Below are 19,313 nucleotides of genomic sequence, written 5' to 3' on the forward strand. Positions count from 1 at the left end.
TACTTTGTCCACTCACCTGATTTTTTAAATTTTCCTATAGCACCACATTTCAAAAGCTAATCTTTTCTTCTCAGGTACTCTATATGGAAGTGAAACTCGGATGATCACAGTTTGATCATCCTTGATGAAACGATGCTTCAAAGATATACTTTTAAAAATCTTTTCCTGACATTTAAATTAATTTTGATGTAAACAAATTATATTTCTGACTGAAGGTTTGTTTTGCCTGTGCTAATCAGCATTTTATATCGTTCTTGCTTTGTCCATCTTTAGCAATTCTACTTCCCAAATAACATAATTCTCCTACTTCCATAATCTTTCCTCTTCCTATTTTCACATTCAGTGGTCCATCTTCGTTATTTGTACTACATTTCATTACTTTTGTTTTGTTCATGTTAATTTTCATGCAGTAGTTCTTGCGTAGAACTTTATTCATGCCAGTCATTGTTTCTTCTAAATGCTTTATATCATCAGCAAATCGTAGCATCTTAATCTTTTCACCTTGTAGTGTTACTCCAGATCAAAATTTTTCTTTAACTTTATTAAAGATGTTAAAATTCTTTAACATCATTAAAGATTAGAAAGTAACAGGGATAAGGAACATCCTTGTTGGACTCCCTTTCTTATTATGGCTTCTTTCTTATGTCCTTCATTATTTCTGTTGCTGTTGCTGTTTGGTTTCTGTAAATGTTAGCAATCGTTCTATCTCTGTATTTAAACACTAATTGTTTTAAAATGCTGAACATTTTATTTATTCCAGTCTACATTATCAAATGCCTTTTCTAAGTCAATCTTGGTATACCAAGATTGGTTTGTTTTTCTTTAACCTTCCTTCTATTATTAGATCTGAGGCCTAAAATTGCTTCTCTTGTCCCTATACTTTTTCTGAAACTAAATTGGTCTTCTCCTAACACTTCTTCCATTCTCCTCTCAATTCTTCTTTACAGAATTCTAGTTAAGATTTTTGATGCATGACTAGTGAAACTAATTGTTCTGTATTCTTCACATTTATCTGCCCCTGCTTTCTTTGGTATCATGACTATAACACTCTTTTTGAAGTCACTTACACAGCAGTTTGTATAATCTATCAATCACTTCCTCACCTGCACTGTGGGTAATTCTACAGGTATTCCGTCTATTCCAGGAACCATTCTGCCATTCCAATCTTTTAATGCTCTCTTAAATTCAGATCTCATTATTGTTTCTCCCTTTTCATCCTCTTTGACTTTCTCTTCTTCCTCTATAACACCATTTTCTATTCATTTCTTCCATATAACTCTTCAATATATTCCACCCACCTATCAACTTTGCCTTTCGTATTATAAATTGGTGTACCATCTTTGTTTAACACATTTTATGTACCCCAAAATTTTGCTTAACTTTCCTGTGTGCTCAGTCTCATTTACAAACACTTTTCTTTAATCCCCTCTTTCGCTAGTTTTCACTTCCTGTATAGATCCTTTTACTTTCTTCATCACTAGTATTCTTATATTTTCTACGTTCATCTATTGGCTGCAATATATCGTCTGAAATCCAAGGTTTTCTACCAGTTCTCCTTGTTTCATTTGTGTTTGCTTCTGCTGATTTAAGAATTTCCTTTTTAAGTTTCTCCCATTCTTCTTCTATATTTTCTACCTTATCATTTTTACTCAGACCTCTTGCGATGTCTTCCTCAAAAATCTTCTTTATCTCCTCTTCCTCATGCTTCTATAAATTCCACCAATTCATCTGACACCTTTTCATCAGGTTTTTAAAACCCAATCTACATTTCATTATCACTAAATTATGGTTGCTATCATTGTCTGCTCCAGGGTAAGTTTTTCAGTTGAGTTAACTGATACCTTGCAGTATTTCCTGGCTTTTTCCATATGCATATTCTTCTATTATGATTTTTAAACTGGGTGTTGGCAATTACTAAATTATACTTTGTGCAAAACTCTATAAGTCGATCCTCTCTTTCATTCCTTTTGCCCAGTCCGTATTCACCCACTACATTTCCTTCCTTGCTTTTTCCAATCCTTGCATTCCAATTTCCAACTATTATTAAATTTTAATCTCCTTTTATGTGTTTACACATTCCTTTTACAAAGAAATTGCTTCATCAATTTCCTTGTATACATACTCTACCTCATCATCAAACATGGGCCCTTGTAGGCATATAGACGTTAAAAATCATTGTTGGTTTAGGTTTTGAATTTATCCTTATTACAATGATTCTATCGCTATGCATTTTGAAATACTCTGCTCTTTTCCCTATAATCTTGTTCATTACGCAACTTACTCCTACCTGCCCATTATTTGAAGCTGAGTTAATTATTTTAAAATCACCTGACCAAAAGTCGTTTTCCTCTTCCTACCGAACCTCACTAATTCCTACTACATCTACATTTATCCTACCAATTTCCTTCTTTAAATTTTCTAACCTACCAAACATTTTTAGACTTCTAACATTCCATGCTCCGACTCGTATGTTATTTTTTAATTTTCTGGTGACCCCTTCCTCAGTAGCCCACACCCAGAGATCCGAACAGGGGACTAGTTTACCTCTGTAATATTTTATCAAGGAAGGCACCTCCATCATTGCTATATGAAAATTCAGAAAGCTACTTTTCTTGGAAAAAACAGCAGCTGTAGTTTTCCATTGCTTTCAGCTGTGCAGTACTCAGAGGAACGAGTGATGTTGATATGGCCATTTAAGTGGTCCTGACCTACACCCTTAACAACTACTAAAAGAGCTGCTGCCATCTTTCAGGAATTATTCCTTAGTCTGGCTCTCAACAGATATCCGATATGTTTGCACCTTAGGACCAGCTACTCTATCACTGAGCACTCAAGCTCCCTCACTAACAGTAAGATCTCATGATTCGTATAGGGAGATTAATAATAATTATAATAAAATAACCCATGTTGGGTTACCTGTCCCCATTGTTCCCAGGTGGCAGATCAGGAGTTGCTTGGCAGACATGCCAGGTACCAACCTTGGACCAAAATACATAATCTATGTTGTAGGCAATGTTGTATGTGCTCTTCAGGTGTCCAGGCAGGAAGTAGTTTAAATAGACAAGAGAAATATATACCTTCCTTTGTCACTCTCCTCTTCAACAAAAATGCCAACAGATATGAAACAATCAGAATTGAACTGCATCACATCACAGTTGAGCAACTCCCTGAGTTGCAGGGTAAAACAATGTAAACATCCTGGACCAATGCAGATCCCTTTTCAAATTGCATAGGGTGCCTGCCAATATTGCCACAGTGATCAGGTTGGAAGTTTTGAGGGAGATCAGTTTGCTCTCCTGCCCATTTTCTGATGATAGCACGATGACAGAAGCTACAGTTCCTCCAATCCTATGGTTGACTTTTTGTGGAAAATTTGCTGTGCTATGGCGGAATGGATCTTCATTAAAATCCAGAATTCCTAAGTTGTTGACAATATGTTGCACGAAAATTATGATCGATCACATCAATCAGCCTTTTCTAATCACATGGCAACAATCCAAGGACTTCCCAAGTTGATTATATCGGTGGTCTCACAGTGACGGTTGCCTGAGATATGAAGCAAGATAAACCTAGGATGTCAGCTTGGGAGTTCAGTTTGATTATTAAGTCAACAAATTGCGGAAAGAAATTGATCATCTGACCACATTCATGACAACTCAGAACCCCAGCCAGAAAGTGCTAGTTGCTGCAGAGTGTGAGTTGTCAATGTCCATTGGAGCCTGGAAAACAACTCAATTGTTGAAATCATTGATTTATTGAATCTAGCAAGTACTACACTGTAGGATGCGCCGTAACAAATTAAGTAATGTGCGACATGAACAGGATCATTTATTCAGAACCAACCAGCAAGAGTTCTATAAAAGGCTGCAAAACCAGTTGAGCAGCAATTCCAGGCTTCAACAAATCCTTCCTGCACAGACGTTATGGATTACTAGACTCCAATCTGGTCGAGCTCACACAGCATCGTGGTGGGGGATAAGGAGTGAAGAACATTTGGTTCATGTGCTAATCAGCCATACATGGGGAACTTTTTGAATTTTACTCGCCGGTATTACAGGATGGGAGTCTTATGCCAAACTTTTTCACCCTGGCAGAGACCTACCTGATTTCAAAGATTGACTTTTGAATTTCAAAAAATGCTTTCATAGGGTGCACTTACACTGTAAGAATAACATGTGTATAAGTTTTCATCAATTTATCCTCAATAGTTATATATGCAAATACAGTTATCCTCAATAAATACATATGAAAAGGGCATTAGAAAAGTTTTGCAATAAGACAGAATGGATCATCACAGGCGGTCACAAGTTAGGACGTTTAGACAGGTCCTGCAAAATACAGAGCTATTAACTGACTCAAAAATCTATAAGATTTTTGCATCTATGCTGTGCGCCAAAATTTCTGACCATTTAGAATGGCTCCAAATTATCGCGAAACAGCAGCAGGGGTTGCAAGGAGCAGTCTATGGTGTACAGTGTTCTTTCTGTCTCAGCTAAAAAGAGTCTGAGCGTTCTATATACAGCTTAAATGAACTATAGAAAAGTCTGACTCTGTGCCGCATTCCTAGCTCGTGAAGTTGCTTGCTTTGTACAAGGCTGATCCCGTAGTTATATTTACTGTCTTATGTTTACTGTCCCTAATAAAGAACTCGTAACCATCGGCGACATGATGATTCACCACGGCATATTTCAGGGTGATGATCTAGTTCTGTACGATACTGAACCATCGGTCTAACAAACTAAAATCAGTCAATGAGGGTTTGCTATTGGTCAATACTCTTATTTAGTCACCTCATGTACATGGATAATATAGAATTTCTTTGACGCTGAAAAGGTTATCGGAGAGCTTGTCAAGCTGGTCAAGAAAATAATTGTGCAAGTACTACGGTTTGGCTTTGGCAAATGTATGATTAATATGCCATGAGAAAAGATAGATATCTGTAGTGTACTGTACTGTTCATGGATCCCCTTGCATTCGTGACAGCTACGCAGCCTGGGGAAATCTACAGATATCTTTGCTTCCTGCACATATAAGCCAGCCACTCTTTGCTTCAGAAATAAGCTGTGGGTATAAGCCACAGCCACTCAAAATAAACCCTTACATCTGGATCAAGTATTATTAAGTCGCAGTTAAATGGGGACAATAAAATGAAGAGCATCAATATTTACTCCGTGTCGCTGGTTGCCTACAGTTTCGGGGTTCTGAGATGGACGTTGACGTAATGAAGGGCTTAATAGACTTCTTAGGAGTGAACTCACTAAGCGTCAAGCGCATCACCCGCGCAGTTCTGCAGCTAGTTTCCATCTGTCTCGAGGCAACGGAGTAAGGGGTGTCGCAGATTTCCTTGAGGTTCATGCAAAACTATTGCAAAATCTCAGGAACTACTTTCAAGAGCGAATTGAATCCACCATGCTCCATAGGGAGGTGGTGAGTAGAGATCTACCCTCTCCGTCTTAGTGACACTGATTATGCCAACCTGAACTAAGTCAGTCCCCAGTGAGAGATGGAAGATGCGTGACGGGTGAGTGAGCTTCGCAGGAGATTTGCCGCCTCCGTGCTGGATGAAGGGATTGGCTTTGCTGCCTCCTTTTCATGCCTAAAGAATGCCAAATTGGTTGTTGAAACTGAGGGATTTCTGTTCGTAATTTAGGTTACGATTATCAGCATGCTCAATTACCGGAAGCACATAGTCAAGGGCCCTACCGTACTCGTGATAAACTGCTGATTGGGTGAGTGCACGACTCCGTGAAACACGTGATTAGCGGCATCGCATCCTCCACCAAAGGCTGACGCTGGGTCTGGGGACGGATATGCCAGTGGCCGACAATCGTCCAGATATCGTTGTGACTAAAAAATAGGAAAACAACTGTGACGATACCATTGGCCTCTAACATCTAGAATAAATATTCAGAGAAACTATCAAAGTACAGGTATTTGGAAGTGAGGGAGGTCTGGACCCAGGAAAAGTTATAAAATAGTATCCTTAGTCGGCGCACTGGAAGAGAATCCGCACTCATTTTACTGGTTGCTCAAGACTACTGGGATTCAACCTCGCCTCTTCCTGCCACTGCAGAAAACCATTATTTTAGACACATGCATATTGATAAGTATATAACCTCTAAACTTGGTAGATGATAAACCTGGAACTCTGATTCGTACAATGTTGTGGTTGCCACACGAACCTGTATGTTATGGGGGTTTAATACAGATAGGATTTAATACCCGGTATGACAGTGATTTAATAATAATTATAATTTTTTTAGTTTCGTCTCCTTTCTCCCCTTACCCATCCATCCCAACCTCCGTGAACAAACTTACTCTGAGCAGGATAGCGGGATGACTTAATGACCAGAATTGAGATAGAATAGTCATGAAAAATCTTGTGTCGCACTTATCTAACTGTATTTTTGTCAGGGAGAATGTAAATAAAGAAATCCCAGAAGATCTTAATATGCAAGAGCAACATGTAGTGCCTAACAATTACACTTTATGTGTAAAAACCTAACATTTAAACACGTAATTAAAAACAACCATTAGCTAACTAATACAAAACTTAGTTAAAAATACATAATCACAGATGTAAATTTGAAAGCAAGCAGGTAGTTTCAAAGAAAAATCAAAATATATTTTAAGATAATAATTTTGAGGTGTTTAGATTTTTGTTTTTCTGAACAAACTTGTAGGTCTATTCTTTCTCAGTAATGGAATTTTAGCAGGAAAGTGAAGACCTGTTACCCTGTTTGATAAGACAAGCCTAGTGTGGCTTGTTGAGAGTGAAAACAAGTAATAATAAAGTCATCCCCAATGAATTTTTTTTAATTTTCGGGGCATACAGTATAGATAAAATATTGGCTACATACAACATGCATGAGGTGGAAAACTTCATTTGAACTTCACTAAAATATTTCCACTTCATTTGTTTGTGTTAGCTATAACCTGATCGTTTTATCTACACCTGTTTTATTCAAATTGTAGTCAAACCTACTTTAGCAGTTACCTAACTGTCGCTTTATGTAGTCGTAATTTTATGTAGTGATAACACAAACACATCTCATGTATGTCTCCATTTTGTATAAAGTAAATGATTTACTACATGAATTTTTTATGATTTTTACCAAATGATTTAAAATTTATGATTTTTTTAGTTTCTTTTATGTCTTTCTAATTACATTTTCCTTTGGCAGTTCTTTTTGATTGGCATACATGGGCCAACTACTTTTTTTATTCTGCCTCAAGAAATGAAATACGGCTGGAAAAGAGTAAAAACTATCAGTCAAAACAGTAAGGTCTTTTGCTAAATAATCATTCAACAGCCTCTAAGACTGTGATAACAATATTACTTTCATTGCATTTTCCTGTATACACTTCAAGCCGAAGAACTTATGCTGTTTTAGAACTCACAATATTTAATTTTATGCCATATTTATTTGGCTTCTTTTTATCGCACACACAAAACCATATTTGGCCTCTTAAAACCACAAATGCTCTCATCAACTGTCAAATTTTCATTTTGGTCCAAAGGATTCACAAAATTTTTCAAGCATATTGTTTAGCAGTTGCCTTATTTTATGAGGTGAGTCATGACCAGCTTGATTTTTTGAAACGTTTCATTATTATATATATGAAAGTTTGATAAAATTGCAAAAACCCGATCTCTATAGACATAAGATATGGTGTATCAGTGTATTTATAAATTTATTAGTGGACTAGTAATGTCTTTAGTTTTTATGACCCATGAAAAATTATAGAAAAAATAAGTACATGTCATGTAATTTGACTATCTCCCATTTACTCCAAGCACTATTTGGTTTCAATTTATTATTTCTTTTTAGTTATCTCTTATACATCTAGTATATTTATTAGTTTTGATTTTGATCAGTTTTACAGTCGATTCAGAAAAAAACATCAAATGGTGTTCGTCTCATCTATAGTGCTGTTATGCCACGAACCAAGCTAGCTTTTCACCAGCAAGAAACACATGTTGAATAATTATATACTTTCCAAAATATCAAACAGTTCACGGTAAGAGCTACTTGAACCGTTCAAAATAAATTAATGATCATTGTATGCATCTTAGAATAGCCTGCGTGCATACGTGTAATAGTATTAAATGTAGGGCGCAGGCTCTACTCGAGCTTCGGTCATCCGTCCGCGTTTGTCTTACGTGAATATGTGATACAAAGAATTTTTTCGATATTCAATGGCATATAATTCAGCTGTTGCCATCTGAAAATACCATCAATATTCCTCTGGAGGTAATTGTGATCATAAACATAACAGATACGATGACGGATCGGTGTACAGTTGAAAATCAATAGAGATGACTTTGAAATATCAATTATGAAGAGCAGAAACAGAAAGAGTCAGATTGGACCAACAGACTGTAAAATGCCTCTCTATAAGAGATGTGAACCATGTCAAATCGCTGCTAAAATCATAGTTGCGAAGTAATAAGAAATGAGGCAACTTATCAAAAGCCTCCAGACTAGACTTCTGAACCAACAGATTATATTATATACCAATATTATATATATTTGTGATTTATATTTCAAATATTTTAGAGAAGGAATTAGGACACCGATAGAACGAAAATTACTGCTAAGACAGGAGACTAGGCTTGGGAATGGATGGCTGATGCTAGTTTCCAGGGAGAAGGAAGTGTACCAGACAAAAAAATTCCAGCTGAAAATCAATTCAAGGACAGAAGAGAGAATTTTATTAAAGGCTATTATAATAGAGGCACAATCTAGACCAAAAGATGATTTAGGATTTAGCTGACTTGACTTGCATACATCCTCTGCAGAAACGAAAGGTATGTCCAAGGATACAGAGTACATTACCTTTTTCCCCATTAGGAAGAACACCATCATCATCAGAAAATGCCTGGGGTAAACAGACTGAAATTTTTGCCAAAGAGAGAAAGTTTTAGGATCGGAGACGCTTTTACCATCAATCACTGACAAACATTTAGGTGACGTATAATTAGCCTACAGATATATTTCTAAAAGTTGGATGGTTTGGACAACAGATATCAATATTTTTTGCCAAAACGGATTAAATTCTTCACTTTATGACGAAGATTAGAGAAAATATTGTAATCAGGTAAGAGCTGAGACTATATCTACAATGAGCCTTTGTTTTTTGTTTTGATGGAAGATATTAGTTGGGGAATTAAGTTCAGAGATTTTTAATTATTTTTTTTGAAAACAAACAGTTTTCTTAAAATGCATCAAAACACATTTCTACAGAATCATCAACAATAAAACACAAAAGTATATTACACAAAGGCGCCCACCAAATATAAAGTCTACCTTTTTAAAATTAAATGAAAGTTAATTAAAATTATGATGCAATGCCTGAACACTCTGCAATCTGGTTAACTAGACCAGTTGTTGGCCTACTATCAATAGTACTGTTTTGTCAAAATCAGATCCTACTGTGCTCCATTTCTTTAAGACCATAAAAATCTTGGAGCATTGAAATCTCTAATGATCAAAATCTCACATTGCTTTTCAAAATATTGTTTTTAAGTTGGTAGTATACACCCATGGTCCATATATTAGGATCAAATATTTTATTATTTTTAGAAGCTGATACTTCAGCGTGAAAGGAATTAGAAGAAGAAAATCTAGCATTTAATTTTGTTCATCTTAGGTTTGAGATGTACTATTATTAACTCTAATACATCAGGTGCTCTTGTTCTCATTTTTCCTATTGCCTACAAGAGCACAACATTATAGATTTTCATCCCGGTTTCTTCAGAATTCATCAGAAGTTTGGTTTGATGAAGCAACATCATCATTACCAAATTAATAACTCTGTCAGTAATTGAAATCTCATGGATCATATCAAATCCAAGTCAACAAGGTTATAATTATAAACTAAGGATTACTCATCACTACCTTTCAAGTAGTGATTTTTATTTCATTTGAATATGATTTTGAATATTTATTAGTAATAATATCAGTGGCACCAACAAGAATCTATGACCTAGGCGAACATCACTTAACATGCTGCAAATCAGATTTTTCCTTTCAAAATGACTGGAGTTCAGATTTAACTTTATTACAGAATCACTATTACAGCATTCTGTAATGATTAAATTGTTCATAGGACAAAAGAAAGATCATGTGTAAATGTACTTTGGTAACATCACAAGCAGAATACTGGAACTCAACGTTATCTACTCTCATCTTATTATCATCTTCTACAGTTGACATAGAAAACTAGCCTTAGTGAAAGACTTGTTAGGTGTATTGTCATTATGTACCAGTGCCCTCAGATGGAAGACACAAACAGAGGTAAGCCAGCCACCAACTCACTTAGATGACAAATGGCCACAAGACATCCAACAACAGAAGAGAAAAAAATCTAATGAAATTAGACTCATTGAGCCTGAAATTAAAATTACTGTGCCTAAATTCAGAAATTAGACTCAGTAAGCAGGCTAGCAGTCCAAAGGCTGAGAAGTAATAATAAAAATACTCTGTATTGAAATACAGAATATTGTAGAATTATTCCTTCTCAGGGGTTGTGCCAGTCAAAAGATATAGATTGCATAGAATACAAATATCATTCCATAAATATATTTATCAAACGTCAAAATGCTATAAATAATAAAGTCATATGTAAATAAATTAATTATTACTTGTACATCTTGACTGGTTTCACTTAAAATTTCTCTAGTACAGTCTATAATGGTGTATCTTTAAGTAAAATTTATTCATCTGTAAAAATTACAAATTTTAAAATTTTTCAGCCACTATAAAAGAGAATTTAACATTCTGTAGAATTTTTAAATAGTCTGCATATATATTTCCCATTAGTAGATCACAATTGTAAATGTCCCATTAATAAATAAATAGCCACCAATTATATCACATCATACATTCACAAAAATGTTATCTTTGAAATATATTTATTACATCAAATTGAGTTTTCAGTAGATGTAATTGGACATTTCTTATTAATTATTTATCCTACTTCTTATTTAAGTTAGATTCACCAGTAATGGCAATTTATAATATTTTGAATTTTTTAAATATAATTCAAAAAACTGAATATCAACCATAACATTTAGTTGACTATGAAACACTTAAAAGTAGAAAGATGAAAATTTACCTTATTTTGCATCTTCCACATTCTAATATTTCGTATATCTGTATAGTTACACTTTTTCAGACTAAGCTGAGAATTCCAAAGTGTCATCCTAATTTCTTTTTCAACAATAATTTGTTGGGTTGTTTCAATATTACAGCTGATTTTTTTAAATGATCAATTTCAATCTAAATTCTATAAAATGTAAATTCTGGAATATTTCTATTCTTATATCAGATATTAATTTGTATTTAATTAGCTTGGTAACTCCTGAAGAAAAAAAATTTGTTAGAATGTAAACATTGTAAACACAAAAAAAAAAGAATTAATGAATACACTACATAGTTGAATACATAGTTGAAATGGATTCTTTAAATTATGTTGTGTTTGTAAAGTGCATAAATAGTGTATACTGAATTCTAATAATTTAACATGATTCTTGTTAATTTTTACCCACCCCACCTTTTTCCAAAGTCAACAAAAGAAACCCGCATAAAGCCCGTAGTTATGACCTCAAAGATTTTATTTCCTGTAACATTTTTATTAATAAACATTATAAAATGTAATCTAACTAGAATCAGTACTCAATCCACCTAAATAAATTGAAATCTCTATCTATAAATAAATATGTAGAAAGTTCCATACAAACTGACGTCTTTCCATTTTGTATTAAAAGATGTCATTTTCTCAATTATTATTAGCCTGAAACAATAGATTTAAGAAATAACACAATGAGAAACAACCAATTAACCTAAATTGTTACTTTTTATTCATATGTTGTAATGACATAAAAACTAACAACACTTTATTTTGATCAATTTTTTTATCGTATTATTTATAACCTAGATTAGATTTACAAAATTTTCTTCACAATCCTTTGTTATAAAATGCTATTTCTGGTTTTGAATCAAATTTAGCAGCAGCTTCCTAAAACAAAGATATTTTCAGTTTTAATTAAAATAAATCTCAACATTTTGATGATTTTATGTAGTTAGAATGACAACTTACTACTGTCATTCACAGTAAAAATTAGAAATTATTAAGACATGAATTAGTTGAATTTTTTTTTAATCTTAGAGGTAGTCAGGGCTCTGTCAATTCCTATGTTACTACCTGATTCTCTTTTTCAAACCAGTCAATTGTGTCCCCATTACTGTTAACAATAAGCCAGAAAACAGAAATGACTTGTCCCTTGATTCTGAGAAAATGTTTATGGGCTTCGAATCTGCAGAACATGGTGCTGTAAAAGTTGTTTGGTCTACAATGAAGATCAATGGTTGTCATTTTTATCTATGGCAAAACTGGTAGAAAAAAAATTAAGCTCTTGGGTATTTATATTCTTTCTGAATATAAATTAAAACACCAAAACCAGCTGTTTTTTGAAACTACTTTTTGACTTTCCCTTCCTGAGTCCCAATTATATAGACAGACAACCTAATGGCATTACAACCAGACAGAAAAGAAAAGATACCTGTATTCACAGATTACATTTACATTTCTTCCAATGACATGTTCCCTCCAAGAATATTAACAGATTTCAGTGTTACAACTAATCATATGACAATTGTGAATCATATCATGTTCAAAATATACATGTTGTTTTAGAAAATTCTCAGGCTGATACATCAAATTAAGAAGCAAAGAAAATGTAAGGAAACAAACTGATAGAAGAAAAGAATAATATCTTCAGGAAAAATTAATAAATAAACCAGAAAAACCTGTTCTCGAATACAGTTATGTAGAGGCACGAGATATGTATTTGAGGTATACATGGAAGCTTGAGGTACACAGTATCTAGAGGAGTGTTTGCATGAACTTTTTACCAATAAGTATCTAAGTGCATAAGCAACTAGACAAACAAAGTAAAATAAATGTCACTTAGTATTGACAAAACTATGATAAATGGCTAGACAAAACATATACTTAATTCCTTTAATATTATATAAGTAAAACATGTTTTTACTTTTCACTGGGCTATTAAAACCGCATAACACAGGAATATATGATACGTTAGTACCTAACCTATTATGAACAATCTTTCAGAAAGCAAGGTACAATTTCCTCCAAGAGATGAAGTTGACCAGATAGAATTTTATGAGAAACGCAATTGACCGGGTTCTTTTTCAGACAGATGCGGTTGCATATGCCTGACTGAGGTCCAAGACAGTGACCATGACCATTAAATGGTAATGCAGAAATAATAAAATGTGAGAAATTAAATCATAATATTAAGTACAATTATTGTTAATAATGTATAATTTTTATATAAACCAAAAAATTATGTCAGAATAAATCCAACAAAAACTACTTTTAAACTTTACTATTGTGTTGTATTCATAGTTTGGTTAAGTTAACTCATCTCTACCTTCAGTGAAATTACCATATAGCAGAATAAAGGATTATCCTCTTCAACATCAGGATTCTTTAAGGCTGTAGCCAAATCAAATAATTTGTCATAGTGTTTAAGGAACTCATTCATTAAATTACAATTTATTTTAAGATACGTGTTAGTAACAATATATAGATCACACCATCATGATTGGTGAGCAAAGAAGGTTGCTTTGTGTAGAAGGTTCAAGGGAACCTTGATTTGAGCAGCATTACAAAGTAAAAAAGTAATGAATAAAAAAGAAGTGCTTGTAGTTCATTCTAAACATAGAAAGTGTAACACAAAAAAATATGCAATTATAGGAAAATGAATAAACAAAATATGCAAAAAATGTAGGTTTACCTATAATTAATAAAAATGCAAACTGTTATAAACTCAACAGTTTGTAAAACATAGAACAGGAATAGAAGAGAATGGAGATATGGATGTGCAAGGTACCTGCTCAATGTAAACAATCATATTGTTCCATAATGTAAACAGAATAATATTGTTCCTGTAAAAATGTTTTTGATTTAATTTTAATTAAATTCCTCAGAAAATGTTTAAATTATTGGCTAATTTATTACTATTTATAGACTTTTGCAAAGGTCTTTACTAAAAATCTTTACTACTAAAAATTGAACAGGCATTACACGAAAATCTGATAGGCTATTTTTGTATTTTCCAATTGTGATTTTTCAATAACAATTGATGTAATTTTTCTTTAGATAGGATTATATGACGCTTTGTTCAGCGATTGTTTGAGCTGCCTTATATTTAAGTCCTCAGTAACAGTAAACATTACAATAATGAGTCGAACACAATAAAATATGTATGTACATTTAAATAAGGTTAACTTGCATGTAGAATATGCAAAAAAGGTAAACTTAATACATTATGGTTTTAAGCATTGACAAATTAAAAAGGCAGCCAGCCACATCACATTTATCATTATCACTTGTAACGTTCACCAGCTTTATCACTAAGTTGAGTTTGTAATATGGAATATCATAGAGAGCTATCAATGACTGTGAAGAAGGTTAGAAATTAGTTTTTTAGATGCCCATTTTATAAAATTATTTACATTCATGTTGGGCATGCATCTCAGTTTCTTGAGCTGTCTCTCCAAGTTAGCATCTTCATTAGTAAAGTTGGCATTTTCATTTAATACCAAAAATAATTACACAGGATAAAATAATGGGATCACACCAAGTGCCTGGTCTTGTATAGCAAAGCTTGTGTATTGATCTGGCACACGACTCCATATTACACTATTCTGAGCACTACTGAAAATATTATTCAAGTTGCTACCTGATTCTAAGTTATTAACCAGAATTCTCAAAGAAAAAGGGATTCTCAAAAACAGATTAGTTAAATTTGGGACATTAACATTAAGTAATTTCAGTTACATCAACATAATATTTATTTTCTCTTTTTATAACACAAATTTATAACTTTTTAAATAAAAACTATGAACAAAAAAAGAAAACCAAAATTATTTAAGGTGAATTTTCCCTGTCTGAAACACATTGATACTATTGTCTAAAATAATTAGAAAAAAAATTAAATTCCTCTGCTAAAATAAGAGTATTAATGTTGAATAATATATTGTTAGTAAGGTTATTTGTTTTTTAGTAATGTTATTTTATTGGTTTTGTTATTTATTATTAAAAAATCAATTTTTATTATGGACAACTTTTGACAATGAGTTCACAGTAACTTGAAGATACATACACACACACACACACACACACACACACACACAAATATATATATATATAAAATTTACCTGAATTGATGTTTCCAGTTTTGATACTGATATGGGAAACTTCTGAGGAAATAAAGCACAACACATAGGTGTTGTGAACACTAAGAAAATTCCACAAAGGAAAAATTGTAATGGAGCATTTATCCATGGATATCGTAATAATACACCTTTCTTTTCCAGAGCATTCATAACAAAAGGTGTAAAAACTGTAACAGAAAAAAAAATTCAATAAAGATGTTAAAGTTATACAGAATATTCTTACAAGTCAAGTCATCTGGATTAATCAGGAAATTCAAGACCCTTGAAAAACATCAATAGCTAGATTACAATGTTAGATAGAGACTTGTTAAACTGGTTACTTCTCTCAGCAATAAGTAACAAATAATGTTGGCTGGCTAACTGCTGAAGCAGTGTGATACTGTCAGAAAAATCAAGAATTTAGAGAAATGCATAAAATTACGAAGAAAATTAAGAATTTAACTAAAAATATTTCTTAATACTTGGCCATAGGCTGTCAGATAGATTAGCAGATAAATTTCAGTTAAACATCAGGTATAAGCAAATAAATAAAATTTAATACATAAGCATTTTCAGATTTTAAATTAAATTTTTTAAATCTAAAAGATAACAATCCTCCTAACCTAACCAACAGCCCACATACATGTCAACTATCTATCCAAATTATTCAACTCTAAATACTAAAATCAACTAACTCTTAAAATACCAAATCAACTAATTTCCTTTGTTTCACTTTTACTACTTGTATAGACTTACCCACAACTTAAATTAAATTAACCTTATAATAATTTAGTTATAATTATAACTCCTTATAATTTATAATAATTATATTATATCCTTATTTATTATATTCATCAATAAATAACTCTCTGTGCATCTTAATTCCTCCCTAAAAAATTAAATTGTCAACTTCTCCCATTCAGATCACACATTTAATTTTCCTAGTGTCATTTTCACTTTCTTCCAAGTTTCTTCCGACAACTAGTAATTGTTTTCTAATTTGATGTAATCCATTCATGAACAATCCGTTAGATGCAATTGTAGGATGATTAAATAATCCTCCATAGCCCTATTTACAACTATTTCCCAATTACTTCAGATGAATGTACTTGGCCAAAAAATTTTTTCTAATGTAAAGAGAAACTAATTACATTTTTTGCTACAAAAACACTCATAAACCTATCTGTTAAATTTTATAAACATATTTAATTATCAATTTATTTTAATCACATAAAAAGTAGTAAAATGAATTTCATTTTCACCCCACTCAGCTAAATTAAAAATTCACATAATGGAAGGAATATCAAACAAAAATGCCAAGATTGCTGTTGTGGCAGGTACAACATATGGTTTCTGAAAATTCATTGTGTTAGAAATTGGGGTATAAATTGCAGAAACCTACACAAGTATATCTGGGTGATGAAATTAAAATTGTGAATTGCTTTATTTATTTTATTAGGTAAAACAATTCACATTATTAAATCCCTGTTTAGGTCAGAGCACAATTATTCTAAATAGAATTTTTAAATCTGTGGTAACTCTTAGAGCAATTTGTAAAAAAAAAATTTATTCTAATCTTACCATATTAATCCACAGAATTAACTGTTCTCTCAAACAAAAAATTTTATAAAAATATATTAACCTCGCTAACTAAGGACAAAACGAATTAGGCTAACCAGAGCAGATGATGTGCTACATTGTTCATTCTATAAGAGCATTCTATTCCAAATGCAATAGGTAGTGATATATGGTTAAAGAGTGGCAAAATAAAAAGCAGTTTTATGATATAGTCTACTATCAGGCATGAACAAACTTAGCTATTGACAAACCAAATAAACTGGTAAGAAAATAAAGAAAATTGTTTATGCAGTTAATAACCAAGAACGATAAGGGTAAGCTACAACTACTGCGGGGGAGCAACTGACTGTTGTGGCAAAGCTATCAAGTCAAAAATAAGTTTTTACCATCAGAAAAGTGTAAACAGATTTTTATGGATATTTATGAAAATAGTATTAATTCAGACAGCTGGCTATTGGGTGATCAGAGCAGTTCCACTGAACAGAAAGACAAACTATTATAAAGTATCCTTAATTGTATGATTAAAAATAACCAGAGACCTGGCAGTCTAAATTTTGTCATAATGAGAGAAATCACAAACCCCTGTAAGTGGTTTAGGTCTGTTTTGAATATTTTACATCGATTGCCTCTTCCTTGATAGGTAATTTCTTTTGATTTTGACAAAACTCAATCTTGAATATTTCTTGTTTCCCTTGCACCTTTTTCTATTAAGTGATAGTAATTCATATATACCAGGGGTGGCCAACTTTTCTGTATATAAGATAGACTTTTTTATCTTAAAAGTGTGTCGCGATCGACAAACTACTTAGGCGTAGTCTAAGGGGGAAGGAGAACATATTTTTACATGCTATTAATGCCAAATATTCTTATTATCAAATCTACTTTTAATTAATTACTACTTCAGAATTTATAAAATATATGTGTGACACAAACATTCATGGACATGAATGTGTTGGTTAATATCTCATATACATTTTAGTGACTTCCAGGAATATTTTCTATTGTAAATTTCATTTGGAAGATAACAATTTTACTGAGACAGTTTATTTATATTTTATGTTAGATAATTTTTCATGTGTTAGATTATTGCTGTTATTAATTCTAATCAATGTTAAATATTGTTTTGCTCAACCAAGTATTATATTTTTTTTACAAATTATAAAAAGGATGTCATTAACATAAGAATGGCTAAGAAACTTAATATTTTCAAGAAAGCTTGCTTACTAAATGAACTCTTTATATGATTACTTATTACAATTTGATTATATTATAATTAACTCTTTTTGTTCATGTGTGACATTTTTTATATGTTATTAATCAATGACTTATTAATAATATTCTGGTTTTCATTTAATTTCTTTGTTTTAAAAGTCAGTTGCTGAGGGTAAATTTACTTTACTTGAACTGTTTAAATACTAACTATCATTTAATTTAATGTAACTTGTTAATTGCTGAGATTAATTCTTATTTATTCATGAACTGAATTCATTTTACTTTTCTTAAATTAATCTAAAATTATAACTCCTGACGTGAAGTTATAATTTTGGACTTCTTTGTATTTAATATTGTGATTTCGATCTAGTAATATTTTTTGCTTTTGTATTCCATCTTGTTCTTTGAATAATATGTATTTAGTTATTTAAACTGTTTTTAGACTCTTATTTAATGCAAAAGACTCTCAAATTAATTATTTGATAAATGTTTATTTATGTATTTGTCATTTATTATTATAATTGATATTGTTGATTCAGCTGATGTTTTTTGTATAAATTCTGTGTAGAATTAAGTTTATTTCGTAATTTCATTTAATCTTTTAAGGTTAAATTGTTTGCTATTTTTCTAATTAAAGTCCAATTTTTTTGGCAAATACGAGCTGTGTCATTTTATTATGTAACTTGCCCCAACATCGGTATGTAGTAATAATTTAGGTTGGCCTTCATCCAGCTGCAGTTGGAAGAGACAGCGTTTGAGGGAACTTCCTCGAATTGAACTAATAATTTTAATAGGCTATGTCCATTGCCTCTTTTGTGTTTAGTCTCCTGCTAGCTAACACTTGCTGGTGAATTATGCAGTGATAGCTCAAAAAGGCTGTGAATTCATCTTCATTTTGACATAGGGCTATAAATCCTGCAACCTATCATTGCAGCTGCGCCATCCGTTGTTATTGAGACTAATTTAAAAAGTGGTACTTTCAAATCATTGAGCAAGTTTTTAAAGGCTTTGAATATGTCTACATCTCTAGTCCTTTCCTTCAAAGAAATCATACCCAACAATTCTTTAGATGTAAAATCCTTAAAAACCATAAGAACGAAAACAAGTAATTGTGCTGTATCACTTATATCTGCCGACTCATCACACTTTAGAGAAAACAAGAACTTCTATTAATATCATTATATAACTGCTCTTTTACATTCCCACTCATCCTTTCAATTCGTCACATCACTGTGTTTCGTTCGAGACTACTGTAGATCTTGAATTGCAGAA

At 32.3% G+C, this 19,313-nt stretch overlaps 1 protein-coding gene across 4 annotated transcripts in view; it reads right to left on the minus strand.

The window, feature by feature from the left end:
* Positions 1-11,843: 11,843 nt before the first annotated feature.
* The window catches only part of LOC142329117 (sideroflexin-1-like), a 37,638-nt gene continuing 30,168 nt past the window's right edge, over positions 11,844-19,313 (minus strand). For all 4 annotated transcript variants that reach the window (XM_075373567.1, XM_075373636.1, XM_075373483.1 and 1 more), the window contains 2 exons: positions 15,255-15,439; positions 11,844-12,024 (listed from right to left, as the gene is read on the minus strand). In XM_075373567.1, coding sequence (XP_075229682.1) covers positions 11,965-12,024; positions 15,255-15,439 — 245 coding nt within the window. In that variant the 3' untranslated portion in view covers positions 11,844-11,964. The remainder of the gene's footprint in view (positions 12,025-15,254; positions 15,440-19,313) is intronic.

Source organism: Lycorma delicatula, chromosome 1 (genome assembly GCF_047948215.1).
Source record: "Lycorma delicatula isolate Av1 chromosome 1, ASM4794821v1, whole genome shotgun sequence".
Lineage (NCBI taxonomy): Eukaryota > Metazoa > Arthropoda > Insecta > Hemiptera > Fulgoridae > Lycorma > Lycorma delicatula.